Source organism: Melanerpes formicivorus, unplaced genomic scaffold (genome assembly GCF_026170545.1).
Source record: "Melanerpes formicivorus ecotype bairdi unplaced genomic scaffold, bMelFor1.0.p_v2 SCAF_17, whole genome shotgun sequence".
Classification (NCBI taxonomy): Eukaryota; Metazoa; Chordata; class Aves; order Piciformes; family Picidae; genus Melanerpes; species Melanerpes formicivorus.
The window spans coordinates 4,393,838-4,408,919 of NW_027142369.1; the positions used below are offsets into that span (position 1 = coordinate 4,393,838).

The window sequence follows — 15,082 nt, forward strand, 5'->3', positions numbered from 1 at the left end:
CTGCTTTGGCAGCAGGGTTGGGCTGGATGATCTTTTGAGGTCCATTGGAACCTTCTCTCCAGAGAAGGAGACTTGACAATCTCTCTGGGCAGTACATACAAGGGAGTTAAAAAAAGAGAAAGAAACCAAACCATTTATGTGAGAACAATAAGGTCTCCAAGCACTGTCCCTCTTTGATCATGGTGCTGAAACTGTCAGACAGCAGCAGTGGCTATTTTCTATGTACACCCTCCAGGAAACAGATTCTGGACAAAAATTTCAGATAAGCCAATGAAAACATAACCAACCTCCTGCCATCACGCAATAAAACTGATTCAATAAGGAAAGAGCAAATCACTACCACTCCAAATCAAATCTTGAACTAGAAATTTAATAAAGTGAAATCAGGAGCCAGCTGCAAAAGGAACCATCACCAGCAGCATAAAGTAATACTTTTCCATAATTTTAAAGCAAAGGCGTTCTGTTTTGCAGGAACTTGAAAATCCCAAGAATGGCTCATGTTTAACCCCAAAGATGGGGTGGCAGAGAAGGGACAATTAATTCTGATTCAGTGTTTGTGTAGGTGGCAGCACATACCTGGCTACTAGACAACAATATTTTCAGGGCAATTCCTATCTGCTGGCACAATGGCCTGGAAAATATGACTACCTCTGTGGAATTTGTTCTCCCCTCTTGAGCAGTTGACAGAATAAAAAATTAAAGTCCTTAAAAATAAATTAAAAATAGTAATTTTAAAAACCCCAACCAACCAAAAATGAAGCAAAAAGTATATTGAGCACTACAAGATAAAAAAATCCACCCCTCCAAAACCCCACCAACAACCAAACAGCCACATCAAAATGTTCTATCCACAGCACAAGTCTTAAAGCATTTGAATTTTGAGGTATTTATTAATGAGGACCGTTTGGCTATTCTGAGTGTCATAAAAACCATTCCAACCCAGTTAAGCTAATGCAAAGCATACGTATCAAGAACCACAATGAAAAAAAATGTCAGCTTTCTTCCTGGAGAAAAGCAAGACCCACTTACAGAAGCGCTCTGCACAAATACAGGGGGTTTAAGTGTTTTATTTGTCCATTTGGAATTATTAGTATATAATTTATAATCAACAATATAAATCCACCCCTCTGTAAAAGACTTGACAGCTTGTTATTGCCAAACATATTGCAGCCTGCTGGAGGGTGAAGAATTACAGACATATAAAGAGGAATCACATTTTATCACCATTAAATCACTTACTCTGTTCATAACAGTTTAATCCTCTAATATTATAAATTAAGATTAGAAAAAAAAAAAAAAAAAATCAACACTTCCAGTGATAAAATATAAATGTGCTTAGTTTGCAATATTCAGTATTTTACATTAGTGCATTAAACAGTAAAAAAAACTGGACAGCTCCTTTGGACTTAACTGTATCATTGTTGATCTCTCTTACACAAACACTACTTGCAGACATAAGGTACCAAGAAGTCTCCAAGAAGTAGGGAAACCATCACAGCTAAAATAATTTTATTCTGTGAGCTACATCTCTTATACTCATGTTACTTGAAAATGAGGACTTAAGAGTGACCAGTGATATCCCTTCTGAAACCAAGTAAGTAATGAATAGATTTGAATCCAAACTTCAACCATCAAATGGAACCAAAGTGGAAAAATGGCTTTCATTTTTCACCCAGCCAAGTAAATAGTTACTTAGTATTTGGAAGCCTTCTACAAGAGTTTTGAATTTTGTTGTTTGAATCATTTTCCAAAGTTACTAGCATGCACCAAACTTGCATGTATGAATGACTCATAATCAATCAATAGCAATAGCAGTACTGTGATTCTGTGATAACAATTACAGCATTCTTACTTATTAGAGATGGACTTTTGAAATCTCTTCTCCAAAAGCTCATTTGGGAGACAAACCTTCACATAAAATGATTCATATTACATTAACTCTTTATCAAATAACAACTCTGAAGACTGAAATTAACACGCACAGGAATCAGCCTTCAAAATAAAGTGGATCAGAATAATAATCCAGAAAAATCAAAGTATATTGCAAATCAAGACAAGATAGAGCTATTAGTGCCCTATCAACTCTGTGGAACTTCTTACTTGTCAGTTAAATACAATGTGAGCATGAAAAGTAGATGGACACAGGAGGTGTGTTTTGTTACGGCAACAGACATCATCTTCATTCAACAACAACAAACAAGAAATTCAGAAGCAAACTGCATGACTTGGAATGTATGTGATGAAAATCTCATTCAGTACCTCATGATATTCTCATTTTGTAGCACAGTAACTTGTTAGAAACCCAAGGATCTGCAATACTCTCTGAACTTTATGACACCTAAGAAAATTTAGAAACAGACACTAGTGTTGTCAACATCACTGCCTAGCACGCTAAACAATTCTGAGTCTGCCTGCTGTCACTTACGTTATGAATAGATCCAATCTCTTAGGGGCAAAGACTGTTTTCTTACTCATCTTCCTTCATACCAAGATGTGATAACATCCGTATCTCCTCTGTGCTACAGTAATATAGAAGTGTTTGTGTGTATATACACACACACACACACATACATACAGCATATACGCTTTAATTATTTTCTGCTCTAAGTTTCAGATCCATCAAAAGTGAGAGATCATTGCCCAAGTTTCTATGAACAAAGGACAGTATTTCCACATGTGACCTGACGTGAAAGTAAGCAGTCTGCTTGCTAGCATCAATGAGGCAAAGTTTTGATTCTTTGTACCATAGGGGGGAGGGGAAGAAGAAAACACACAACACACAAAAAAGGACAAAAAACAGCCAACCAAACCCCACAAAACTAAACCACACCTACACACAGGTACAACTAAGAAGCAGCAAGTTATGCTATCTTTTAATCTATTTCAACGTTTTCATTGGAACAAGGAGGTAGTCTAGGAGTAAAGCACATCCTGCACTGCCTGATCAACCCTAAAACCCATTTCCATTCCACTGAAAATATGATCTATTTTAAGGCTGTTAACTAAAATTGGAAAAAGTAATCAAGTGCACTTGGAGTACTTGTAATGTCCAGCCTCAGACTGCAGCAGAAAAATGAGATATCTTTTTCTCAACAGAAAAAGTAGGTGTTTCATCCAAATGAAATTTGAAGGATACGCATATAGAAGTATGGAGCCCCTGGCTCAAGGCTTACTGGCATTTAACTTTTTCTTTCAGAGTGAAAGGAATGGACACAGTCATGTAGTGATAAAAATACAGTTTGAGATGCCTTTGTCTTCTGTTAACCTCTAAAGTTATCTTACGTTAAAAGTGAGCTGGGAAGTTAACTTATTGTTATTAAACTAGATTTAATTCCCATGACTTTGTTTTCATCATTACCTTGAGCAAAAATTTATCCCAAAAAAATCAAAGGGCAAAAGCATCACAGGGGATAAAGTTACAGTCATGTTGATACTCAGTCAAGTAAACCTTTAACAAATAATAAGGACAGAATTCAGATTCCGTGACAACAGATCAATGTCAGCATAGCACTGAGTTGTCCTCCAAGTCTGAACTGGCTCTTCTTCAAAGTAACACAAGGACTGGGTTCACCAAACACAAAAGCCACCTCAGCTAGCTTCAACATGAAAGTTGTCAAACTGTGCAAACTCGAAGGAACGAGTTCCAATAGCAGCCCAGCCATTACTTGGTTTAGAAATGGTGACATTCTCCCAGAGTGGATAACCATTTAACTGTCCTGAGGCAGAAGTGCCCTGTCAAAAACAAAGAAAGAGTTAGCTTTGTATCCATTGATTGTGTTGACACCAAGTCTGCTCATGTGGGAGAATCAACATGGCAGGAAGATGTCAATGTTCAACTACATTTCACGTATTTTCCATGCAGAGCAGCTTTGAAATAGTGCACAGAATCCTCCAGTGTCTATCAGCTCTCTGAAACAGATCCATTGCCTTTACAGTTAATACGTAAAAGACTCACCTTCCTCTAACTCACAGCTTTGTAAACTCATTGTAGAATCTGAAAGGTTTTACAGCAACACTATGTCCATGCATCTTCAGTACAGGATAGAAGCATAGCAGCTCACTTGAGCTCCCCAGTCCTTAACTAGCTCCACATACAAGTCCTCAGTATGAAAAGAGAATTGGCGAGTGACAGATTTGTAAAACAAGGCTAGTTCAGTAGTTTACTGACAATCTTCAGAACAGAAAGTCAGGTCATGATATTTTCATTAGGTTAAAGATTTGCCTCTCAGCCTTCCTATCTCCAGCTTTCAGCTCATCTTCCCAGTTATTTTTTTATACCCTCTCTAGTTCTGTGTCCTTACCTGAATGTTGAGAGTAAGCGTGTGCCACGCATTATCCCGGACACCAGAAAGTCCTTTCATTAATATTTCTTCTCCAGCTGCAAAACATGCTTGAGGTTAGGAAATTTTACTTCACCCTTTTTCTGAAACTGAGAAATAACAAGCCAGCAAAAAGAAAATAATACCTATTTTTCAAAAATGTTCAGGACCGATGTCTCATCAATTTTAACTGTAGCATGGCAGGCTTAACATGCACATCTGGACTTCACATTATCAGCACATTTGCCTGTTCTGACAGGACTGGTTTTCCACTGAAATCTCCAACACTTTGGGGAATTTGGCCTGAGACACAGAATCCTTCTACTGAGAGTGTGGGTTTATGAAGTGTGACACTAGCTACTGCTCTGCTTGTTCTACAGACCTCCTTCTTTATATAAAGGAGATTCTTTAAATCAGAGGGTTTGAGTTGCCACATCATCACATTGCTTAGATCTAGTCAAAATTTAAGCTAAGGAAAAATTCAATATGACTAACACCTGTATGGAAGACCTGAAAAGAAAAACTAAGTACTACAAGTAGAATCTTCAACTATTCAGTAGACAGTCTTAGATGAAAGTTAATTAAGCAAACTATGTTTGAGAAAAATACAAAGATTATTGAAAATAGTTGTACAGAAAAGAGTTATCATATTGTGTAACGGGTGCCTTAGACTGAAATTATGAAATGGGTTGAAAACCTGGAATTGGGTAATCAAAATCCTCTCATTGCATCTAGGAGAAAATATTTTTGACAGCCTGAGAAACTAATCAGATAATGCTGCTATAGCTAATTAAAATAAATACTGGAGTCAATCCTAAACACAAGTATGTTTTTACATACAGATGAAACTTAAGTTGTTATAAAGCTGGACACTGAAGTTTCCTTAAGGAGCACCAGTATGTTTAGAGAAGGTAAATGTGAAGTCTTTTTATACCACCCATGCATGCTAAAAACTGAACAAACTCAAAACAAAACAGACAAACAACACCAACACCCCAAAATATTAGGGGATCTGAGAAGCTACAACTACCAAATAAACAATGAGACTACTTTTAAGATCCAGTACAGTGTGGAATGAGTCATTCTAGGCTGTTTTCATATCAGATATACTGTAGATCTGGAAGTTGTATTTGACTCACCAGAAACTATTTAAAGTATTAATTTATACTCATGAAGTGTTAAGAAATACATTTAAACAACAAACTTGCCACTATTCCAAAGCAAATTAAAAACAACTTCTAGCTACTGATAAAGTATTACTGCATGCACTCTTTCAAACACTTGTCAAGTGCTCTTCAGATGAACACAAACATTAGCATCACAAGCAGAATATGCTCTCACTTCACTAGGACAGACTAAAAGTAGAATGCATAATTTGTGGAAGCAGGCCACTCATCATCATCACCACCTAAGCTATACGTATCTACATGGACTTGTGCTACTCTACAAGACAAGCTACTGTATTTCAAGGACGAATTCCTTTTTAGGTGTAACATAAAAATATAGATCAAACCTTTTCATAAATATTCTGGTATAATATCAGCTACACCAGAGTATTTACTAAAAGGAAAATAATTTATGTTTGCTAATGTAAAATAAGTTTTGTCAGCAGAAAAAATAATAAATCCATAAAGCTGGATACCAGCCAGTAACCATCAGACATACAAAACGTGGTCATCAGTAGAGCACAGCAGATTAAATTTGTACTGATGACAACTGAATTGCAAAGTCTGAATGTCAAGTCACTTTTATCAAGGTTAGGAAAATTATATGTCCATATAACAGCACCCACTGTGGCAAAGAACTGCTTACCTAGGTCACCAGTGACTCTGTAGGTGCCATCTGCAAAAACCCAGAAGAAAACTCCTTGGGCACGTCGAACATATATCCCACCGTTGTTGACCCTTCCTGCAATAAACACGCCCCCATCACGTGCTTTTTCTATGTAGATGTCACATGTGACTGTCATGTTTACCCTGTAAGAAAAGTTTAGTGTGTTAACAAGCAAGAAAATTATTTTTCTGAGCAGGCATTAAGTAGAAGACTTAGGAGAAAACTCCCTATGCAGTACTGCAACCTCTACAGGTACAAGACACACGACTTGTCTAGACTGGTTGTTTCCACCTGTGAGTCCATGGGTTTTCTTAGGAAGAGGAATTTTTCTCAAGACACCAATAACAAAAATATAAATAAATAACTTTTTTAAAGGTCAAAAAATGCCACCACCAGACCAAAACAAACAAACTAAAAAAAAAAACAAACAAACAACAACTTAAAACCACCATCACCACAGAAAAACAAACCCCAAAACAACGCAAGCCACACAGAAGGGTTGTATTTTCACAGAAATACTTCTTTCAGGTCTGTGAAATGAAAAGTTGCTTTTAGATTAAGTAAATCAAACCCAAGGGTCAAGGTCATAGCACCACATCTGCTAAAAGCTGATCTTCCTTTCTCCAGAACTTTGAATTCAGGCCAAGTTTTAAGTAATGCAGACTTCTCACCCAAAAGCCAAAACAGAACTCTTTTTAAAACAAAATGTTCAAATTGGCTGAATTTAGTTGATTTTCCTGAGGTGATACATCACCTCAACACTAAACTACCAAGTTGTATATATAATGACAGCTGTAAAGCGTGAATAAAGAGAAAGAATCCTAGAACATGGCACATTAAAAATTTACACAATTTTCCCTGCCCGGAAACAGTGCTACAAACCTCTTAACACTAAAAATTAAAAGCCTTCTTTACTTATACTAATGTGCATTCAAGTTTTCAAAAAACAAAACAAAACAAATCTACATGCTAGGTCTGAAAGGACTTGCAATAAAGATACAGCCACTAGGTTGCATATTTCAAAAGTAACTAGGTATCTATAACTAGAATGTGAAGAGACATCAGCTCACCTGGTAATTAAATGGCAAAGAACATTTTTTGGCAGCTCTTACACAATAGCAAGAACCACCTGGACCTCCACTCTAATGTAATGTTATTAGATGCATTTGATTTTTGGATACATATTCATTACATAAACATGATTTCTTCTTTGCCTCCCTGTGTATTAACAGGAGACCTCCATCCACATCTTGCTTAAGCCATTATAAAGAGATTTGGCAGTAATACAAAATGAATCAACGGTAATATTTCCAGGATACAGCTAGGTTCAATAAAGCTATCAGAGGAATACACTAAGAAATTCAAGAATAGAAACAAAAAAGCTTTCACAAGCACAGGACTAAAATCCAAACTAAAACCAGCTAAGTAATCCTGAAAGTTAATCCTAATACATTGCCATCAATGACTGACGTCAAATATCATTCCACAGAGGAATTCAGTGCAAGATTGGTTCTGTATTTCAATAGCATGTACTGATACTTGTAAACATCTGCCCAGGCCAAAATGAGCTTTAAAAATCAGAGGGCCTGAAATTCACAATTATTGGCATTCATATTACTGATCTGCACCTTTTCACAATCAGCTGAATATTTAGGAAGCAAGCTGGTTCTGAAAACAAGATTAAAATTATGGAAGAAAAAAAAATAGAGGAGGTTTTTAGGAATTTTAAGGATATATCCTGGATAACTTAAGAAATCACTCAATGTGAAATACTGTGAGGAAAAGCTGATACAGGGAGAAAAACTGAAGAACAAACTCCAACCACAAGATGGTGGTATTCTTCCAGGCTTCAGAGCAAAGTGATTCAATCACTCGTCCAGGACAGAAATTACAAATATGAAGCATGTTCTGAAAAAGCATTTAGGGGCTCAATGATCGATCTCAAACTGAAAAAACATTGACAGAATAGATATTTTAAAGAACATATCAAAAGAATTTAAGCCAAACTTCCAAACAGATGAAAAAGGTTGAAGTATAAAGTTCATGATTACTACTTATTACTATAACAATTAGTTAACAGCCTCTTTCCTAAATTCTTATTAATGTTAAATAAATATTACACTAAAATATTCTGCTTGATTCCAAATTACCATTATTTTAACTCCCAGAAAGAACTGCAATCATAACATACTCTTATCAAATCAGTAAATCTCAGTTACATTTACCCAGAAATAAAACTGTTTAGCTAGCTATTCAATCAAATCCACACAATCCTAGAACTGCTCAGAAGGTGGCAGTCTGCAACAAATAACTGAATTAACTCCCAGACTATGATAGGAGACTGATCAAATCTTCAACAATCAAGGAAAGCAGCTCAAAATGTTAAGTAATTCAAACTGAATCTTTTTTTTTTTTTTTGGTCTGTTTAAAAACGGTCTGAAACTCAGTGCACATTTTGAATTAGAACTTTGAGTTGGTCACTCTTTATAAGTACACCAACCTGAATCCACTATTGTGACAAATCAGCTTGAGCAAATACACCCAACAGGACATCAGGGCGGGGGGGGGGAATAATTAAAAAATCCCAAAACAGTGCAGCAGTGGGCCAAGATACCTGGGAATGTGATGGACTCTCCAAAAGACTCATTTAGTCAAAACCACAGTTGGTATCTTAGAGCTGGCCGCAGCCCTGAGGCAGGGCTCCATGACTATGGAAGTTCCTTTAAGCCATTACTTCTACAAGCTTTCAGATACTTTGAATGCAAAAGCCCTCTGTCCAAGAAAAACAAAGTCTGAGACAGATTAACTGACAATAACTCACACCAGTAGGAGACTATTTTCTGGTGACATCTGGAAAAATGTTATATACATACCACTTAAAATTTCCTATGATACTGATGGTCTGGTCTGCATCAGAAGCCCAAGTGATGGGTCTCTGAATCACCACCTGGCGGAGTGTGAACACATGATCTCCAGGGTCTGAAGTATTTACGAAGTATTCAAATACACCTGTCTGATCTGCAAAATTTGGGGCTTCACTGAAAGGTGGATTACCTGTTCAGAAAATGAAATACATATTGACACATTATTTTTCTGATTGTTCTCCTCTGTTCAGAAATTTCTTTAGAAAATTTTCTCTGGGGCTTTGAATTACTCTATCAAAAGTACAGTCTCCAAAACTGAAGTTTTGGGAGCTGGAAGGTGATTTTAGTGTTAGGTTTAAGCAGACACAGTTATTTTAAAACATATGAACAAAGTAAATTACTTTCTTCCCTATCTTCCTTCCAAAAACTAGTTCACTATAATTATGAGCAATATCATTTGCAGTAAGACATCCATGTGAACATACAGAATTACATATACCTTATGGCAAGTAAAGTATACAAGTGTAAATTGTTGGATCACTAGCTATAAACAAACAAAAATAAAACACACATTCAGACCACTTCATGCCTCTTACATTAGGTGACTAACATGATTGTTGTTTGTTGCCTTTCTACTTTAAGGCTGCATCTGTGTGTAAATTCATTTCTTCAATAAGAGAAATACAACTTACGAATATTGAAATCATCTTTGTAATTTGAAGGAAAGGGCTGAGGTGGTGGAGGCTCTGGGCAACCACATTTCTGCCCTGTCTTGAGTGTGGTTAAAGTGTAGACTTCATCCACATTTAGATCTAAAGAAAAACTTCCCCTCCACACCTAGAATTAAAGAAAGCTCAAGCTGTAAAAGATGTAACAGCTAAATAACAAAATGCCCAAGTTCCTGAATTAGAGATTCTCTAAAGTCCTCATTTAAGGTAAAACCAATGTCTTGCCTCAACATTGAGTATCTCCAAGCTATTCTGAAAACCCCTTTCTCCCAAACTCTTCTTTACCTCCATCTAAGCTTATATACATATAAGCTAGTAAAAGTGTAGTTGAACAATTAATAAAACATTCCTTAGTTACACACTTCAGTCATGGAAGTCCAGGAGTTTCAGCAAAGGAAGAAGAAAGACCTGAAATTGCAGAGAGACTTATGAAAACTCATCTACTTACCTTTATAGGATGGAGTTGCTGGAAAAGACTAGAATTTCCAGATTCGAAACCAAGTCGTGAATGCCACACTTGAAGGGTTTCCACCTTATACTACAATGAAACACAATATTAAACAACAAAAAAAACCCCAAAACAAACTACAACCAAACAATAAAGCACACAAAAAGACCCCCACCAAACCAAAAAATACTTTAATACCTGGAGAAATATCACTCCCCTACAGGTGCCTAATTTTTGTTGTTTTAGAGCTACTGATCACATTAGATGCCATCTATTCAGCTATTACAAGTGATTACCCTTTTATAGATTATACATTAATAAGCCATTAACATGAAGTAAAATTGCTCATGAAGAGAGAAAACACTGTAATCACACATACAGCCTTCAACTTATCTATTACCAATAACTGTATCACTTCAGTACAAGCTCTCTGCCCAAGAGTAACCAGATTGAAATAATCTGCTGCTAATTTTGCTTATTTGATTTAAAGAGATCTTCAGTTCAGCTACTGTTTCTTTGCTATTCAATTTTGAGCAAAGTACTTCACTTACAGATCAACAAACTTGTGCAATACTATGGCATATCCACTACATTAGTTACAGATTTTAGTCATATCCAGCCCCCACAATTTTTATTTTTCTTTGTTTCTCAGGTGAATAACAAAACAAGTCAGTTTAGTTTGAGTAAGTTCTCTGATAGTCCCCCCAGAGGGAGCTGTACATCACAAATAACACTCAACTACTTTTCCTAAGCAGTTAATTTTATGAACAGGAGCACTGTCCAAACTATCTCCTTCTAAATGAAAACAGACTAATGCCACCAAAATCGATTTCCAAATAAGTAAACACTCTTAACTTCTTAGTAGAAATTAAATTAACTAACAAAGATTCAATCCAGTTTACACTGTGAAAGCATTGTTCACATTTCAGAGGGAAAGCGAGATCAAATTTTTACATTAAAAAAATAAGAAAGAACGAACAACTGGGAGATTTTCAGAATCTCTGCTGAAAAGATGGAACAACATATCTTACAGTACATGGTCAAGTGCAGTTACTGTCCTGGAAAGGAGCTGATAACAACTAGGAATGTCATGGTCATGACGGCCAAACTGTATCAGTATGCCAGAATACCCATGCTTGGAATAAATGCTAAAGAAAAATCCAGTTGCATTGCTGTGGAATTTCTTCTTCAACATACAAATGATTAGACTAGAGTTAGTCATTCTATGAATTCAGTTATGACATCTCATGGTAAAAGCAGAACTAAAATGCTTAAAAGTTTGCTAGGTAAAAACCTCTAGTATTGGAGCTAAAGAGCTCCCATTTATTGCTGACCTGTGATACTGTCTCACACGTATTTGATTATAAATAGCATCCATTTTATAAGACTGATGAAATGTAATCAAGATCTACTTACAAATGACCCTTTGAGGTAGAAAGTTGCTCTCTGAGGTGTCACACTAAAATGAGGCAGTGGAGGTCTGATACACTGAGAGTGATTATGAGTCTGATGCAAAACAAAATACATGAAAGAGAACACTTTACTGGAACGTATCATATCAATGTTCATGAAAACATACAGAATAAACTGAAACTACAAAAGCAACATAGATCAATTTGCAGCTATTTATTTCACTGTTATCTTAATGATAACTGCAACTATACTAGGTTAAAATTTTATCTTGAATTCTGCTTTAAAATAACCATGATTTAATTTCCCCCCAGTAGGTCATCCAATTAAAGCTAATTTGTGATATAAAGATGACACATACATTGGTCTCGAAAAAAGATTCAATTAACTATTCAAAATTTAGACAGAAAAAATCTCTGGTTGTCTCATTAACAAAGAAACAAGCATCAAAGAACATATTCACAGATATCAAACTATCTAAATCAAAACAGGCTCTTCGACAAAACACTTCATCTTTTCTTGTTCATTGGAACTGCTGATACACACACCATAGTTTCAATGATGATGGTAAGGTTTCCTAGGCCATCTGTCAGAGCCACATAACTGCCACCTCCTTTTAAGTGTCCATCCACTTGCAAGTATGACCAGCCTGGCTGAGTAAACTGTGTTGTATGTGCTTAGACAAAACAGAAAAAAAAATAAATCAGAAGAAAATAATTGTCTTCAAAAATAATCCCATTTGTATTCTGATTTAAATTTCTTTCATACATTCTTACACAATAAGAACTTCAATTTTGGAAGGAAGTAATGGAACTTCCAAAACACATTTTACCTATACAAGAATAAAGATTGAAAGATTATACTAAGGCACAACTGAAAACATCAGCTCTGTGGCAAATGAAACAGTGGAAATGATAGTGATTACTCGGGAGTAAAAGAATAATTACACAACTAAGTAAAAAAAGTACATGCAATGTGAATATTCATCACAGCTTAGATTTTTCCAAACCTTGGGGGAGGTATTCAGTTTTGTCTGTTTATTTTTCTGTTTTAAACAGTTGAGCTAGAGAAAGCATAGATGAGCATCTCCACAACAAATTAACTAACTAACTAACTAACTAACATTTTCAGCATATAAGGGAGAGAACTATTACCTAGATCATGAAAATCTTGAGCAACATGGAAACAAGAACTGCTCAGGTGTCCTGAACTGTTCATGTAACAGCATGGCAAATTTTACTCTTTTTTTTTAATGCTTTTACACATACAGCAAACTAGCAGAATAACATCCTGTTCCTCCTTTAGGGCATTATATCGGCTACTTGCTCTACTGAACTGTGACAAAGAGAGTGAAATACTACAGGATTACAAAGCAGCCAGTGAATCCATGTGCATGTAGGCCTGATGTATACAAACCCACCCTTCCCTCAAGCATGAGGAAGTGCTGACTTGCACAAGCCAAGTATCTCAAGCAAGACAGTAATACAGAGGTTCTTTGTTCTGTTTTCTCAAATGGAGAGGTATGAAGCGTCTACTTAAGGATTCAAAAAGGAAAAGGAACTAGAAAAGCACACTAACCTTTATGGGCACTTTGGATCAAAGTATTTTAATAGTAACAGCTATAAAAGGCAGTAGTTTATTAATTTCTGCTGTATCCAATGGCCAAATATTAAGATTCCCTTTGCCATTAGATCTTTCCCATTTCTACTGAGAGAAGCTATTTTCTTTTTCTTCCTCTTCTTTCAAGTACTCGCAAAACTCTCCATGAATCTACTTTAATTTGGTACTAAAAATAATACACATACAAACCACTGAACAAATAAAGGCCTTGGGAAATACAGTTATGCTTTGTTAGACCGGCAAACTTAGCAGTGAACTTTTTACCTGTAATCCAAATAGGAGCTTCAACTTTGTAGTGGCCACTCCATGGCTCTTGTGCTGTCATTAATCCACACCGTCCAAAGGGCAACTCTTCATAGTAACTAGCCACCAAATTCCATGCAATAGTTCTGGAAGAAAGAAAAGGTTTGTTTGCTCCATTCATAGGGATGGCATTACATAAATTTCATACAAGAATTTCTCTGTTTTCTCCAGCATACAGTGAAAGGAAATTTAAGGGAGTGGCAGAGGGAAATAACATTAAAAAAAATAATTCCTTCTTTTATCTTTAAAAATTATGACTAGAAAACAATTGTAACCAGCTATCCTCCAGGAGGTGTTGCTATTTCAAGAAGTTGTCAGGATACTGACATTGTTAATTGCTTAGATCTTTTGATTTGGTCTGCACTAGAAATTTTTTGCTGGGACTTTAAACTTGGGACCTATTTGCCATTAGTATGGAAGTAGAGCTTAATAAAGCAGTTAGGTAAAAAGTAAAAGCTGGCACACTATTCTGCTACTGCATATACGTGAATGCAAAGGCCTCCTTCTGAAGTCAGTGCCATAGCTATATCACAATATATTTGCATTTCAAAAGATACCCTGAAATCCTACAAAAAGGTGCTTATAAAATAAAACAAATCTCAAGCTGTAAACACTTGCTCACATTAAACTTATTCTCCAGATTTTCAAACTTAGAATAGAAATGCAAGGAACTCGATTTCAAAAGGAAACAAGCTTAGCAGAAAGACAAGCTGCCTTTCATCAGTTAGGCTGTTTTCAATATAAAAGCCAAGACAACTTCAATATTGGATACAGACTTGAAACTACAACAGCTTCTGCATACAATATATAGATGTGGCTGCTAAGCAAATGGGGCATATCTAATTAAAAAGGGCTTGTAAAAATGAAAAACAATGGGAAAAGAAAGACCCCCAAAGTCAGATATTAAAGCACAAGAAAATCAAGAGGCAACCAGGACAGACAGGAATACATGTAGGAAATAACCATATTAGAATTTCAGCTTGCAGAGGAGACAGAAAATTCATAGAAACTAGGCAGCTCTAGAAAATTCCCTTTAGCAGTATCTAAGTGCTTCATGCCGTGGTCTGTTTCAAGGATTTCAGACAAAAGACTTCTCTGTATTTTTCCAAAATTCAGTTACATAAAAACTAAAAACTTTGAAAAATGTTGCTTGATGCCTACGCTTTCTTTAATCGGACTTCTTTTATTCACTCTTCAAATCAGTAGTCAGTGCACTGGAAACATCGTAGTATGCTTTCTACTCTCTTCTAAAACTGCAAACTGTATAACTTCAGAGTAAATAGAACAGATTTATTCCTGCTTTAAGTATGGAAAGCAAACATGCAGGAAACAGCAAACATATTAAAAGACTGCAACATGTTTTAGAATGGGGTCAAGAAAGAAGTTGCATGCAAAAACTTCATAATTACATCCATACCTACTGCTTTTAACTGAAGACAAAAAACCTGATTAAGACCTTAAAAAAATACAGATTAACACAGCTTTATTTTCATTTTCCTCCAAGGTCTTTTCTGTTGTTACTTCCTCTTAAAAATACTCTCTTTTTAACAAATGTCA

General features: G+C 35.9%; 1 protein-coding gene across 3 annotated transcripts in view; it reads right to left on the reverse strand.

Annotated features, from left to right (window-relative positions):
• Nucleotides 1–1,051: 1,051 nt before the first annotated feature.
• The window catches only part of GALC (galactosylceramidase), a 33,237-nt gene continuing 19,206 nt past the window's right edge, over nt 1,052–15,082 (reverse strand). For all 3 annotated transcript variants that reach the window (XM_068148721.1, XM_068148722.1, XM_068148723.1), the window contains 9 exons: nt 13,487–13,611; nt 12,151–12,278; nt 11,609–11,698; nt 10,193–10,282; nt 9,709–9,853; nt 9,026–9,206; nt 6,132–6,295; nt 4,302–4,378; nt 1,052–3,732 (listed from right to left, as the gene is read on the reverse strand). In XM_068148721.1, coding sequence (XP_068004822.1) covers nt 3,589–3,732; nt 4,302–4,378; nt 6,132–6,295; nt 9,026–9,206; nt 9,709–9,853; nt 10,193–10,282; nt 11,609–11,698; nt 12,151–12,278; nt 13,487–13,611 — 1,144 coding nt within the window. In that variant the 3' untranslated portion in view covers nt 1,052–3,588. The remainder of the gene's footprint in view (nt 3,733–4,301; nt 4,379–6,131; nt 6,296–9,025; nt 9,207–9,708; nt 9,854–10,192; nt 10,283–11,608; nt 11,699–12,150; nt 12,279–13,486; nt 13,612–15,082) is intronic.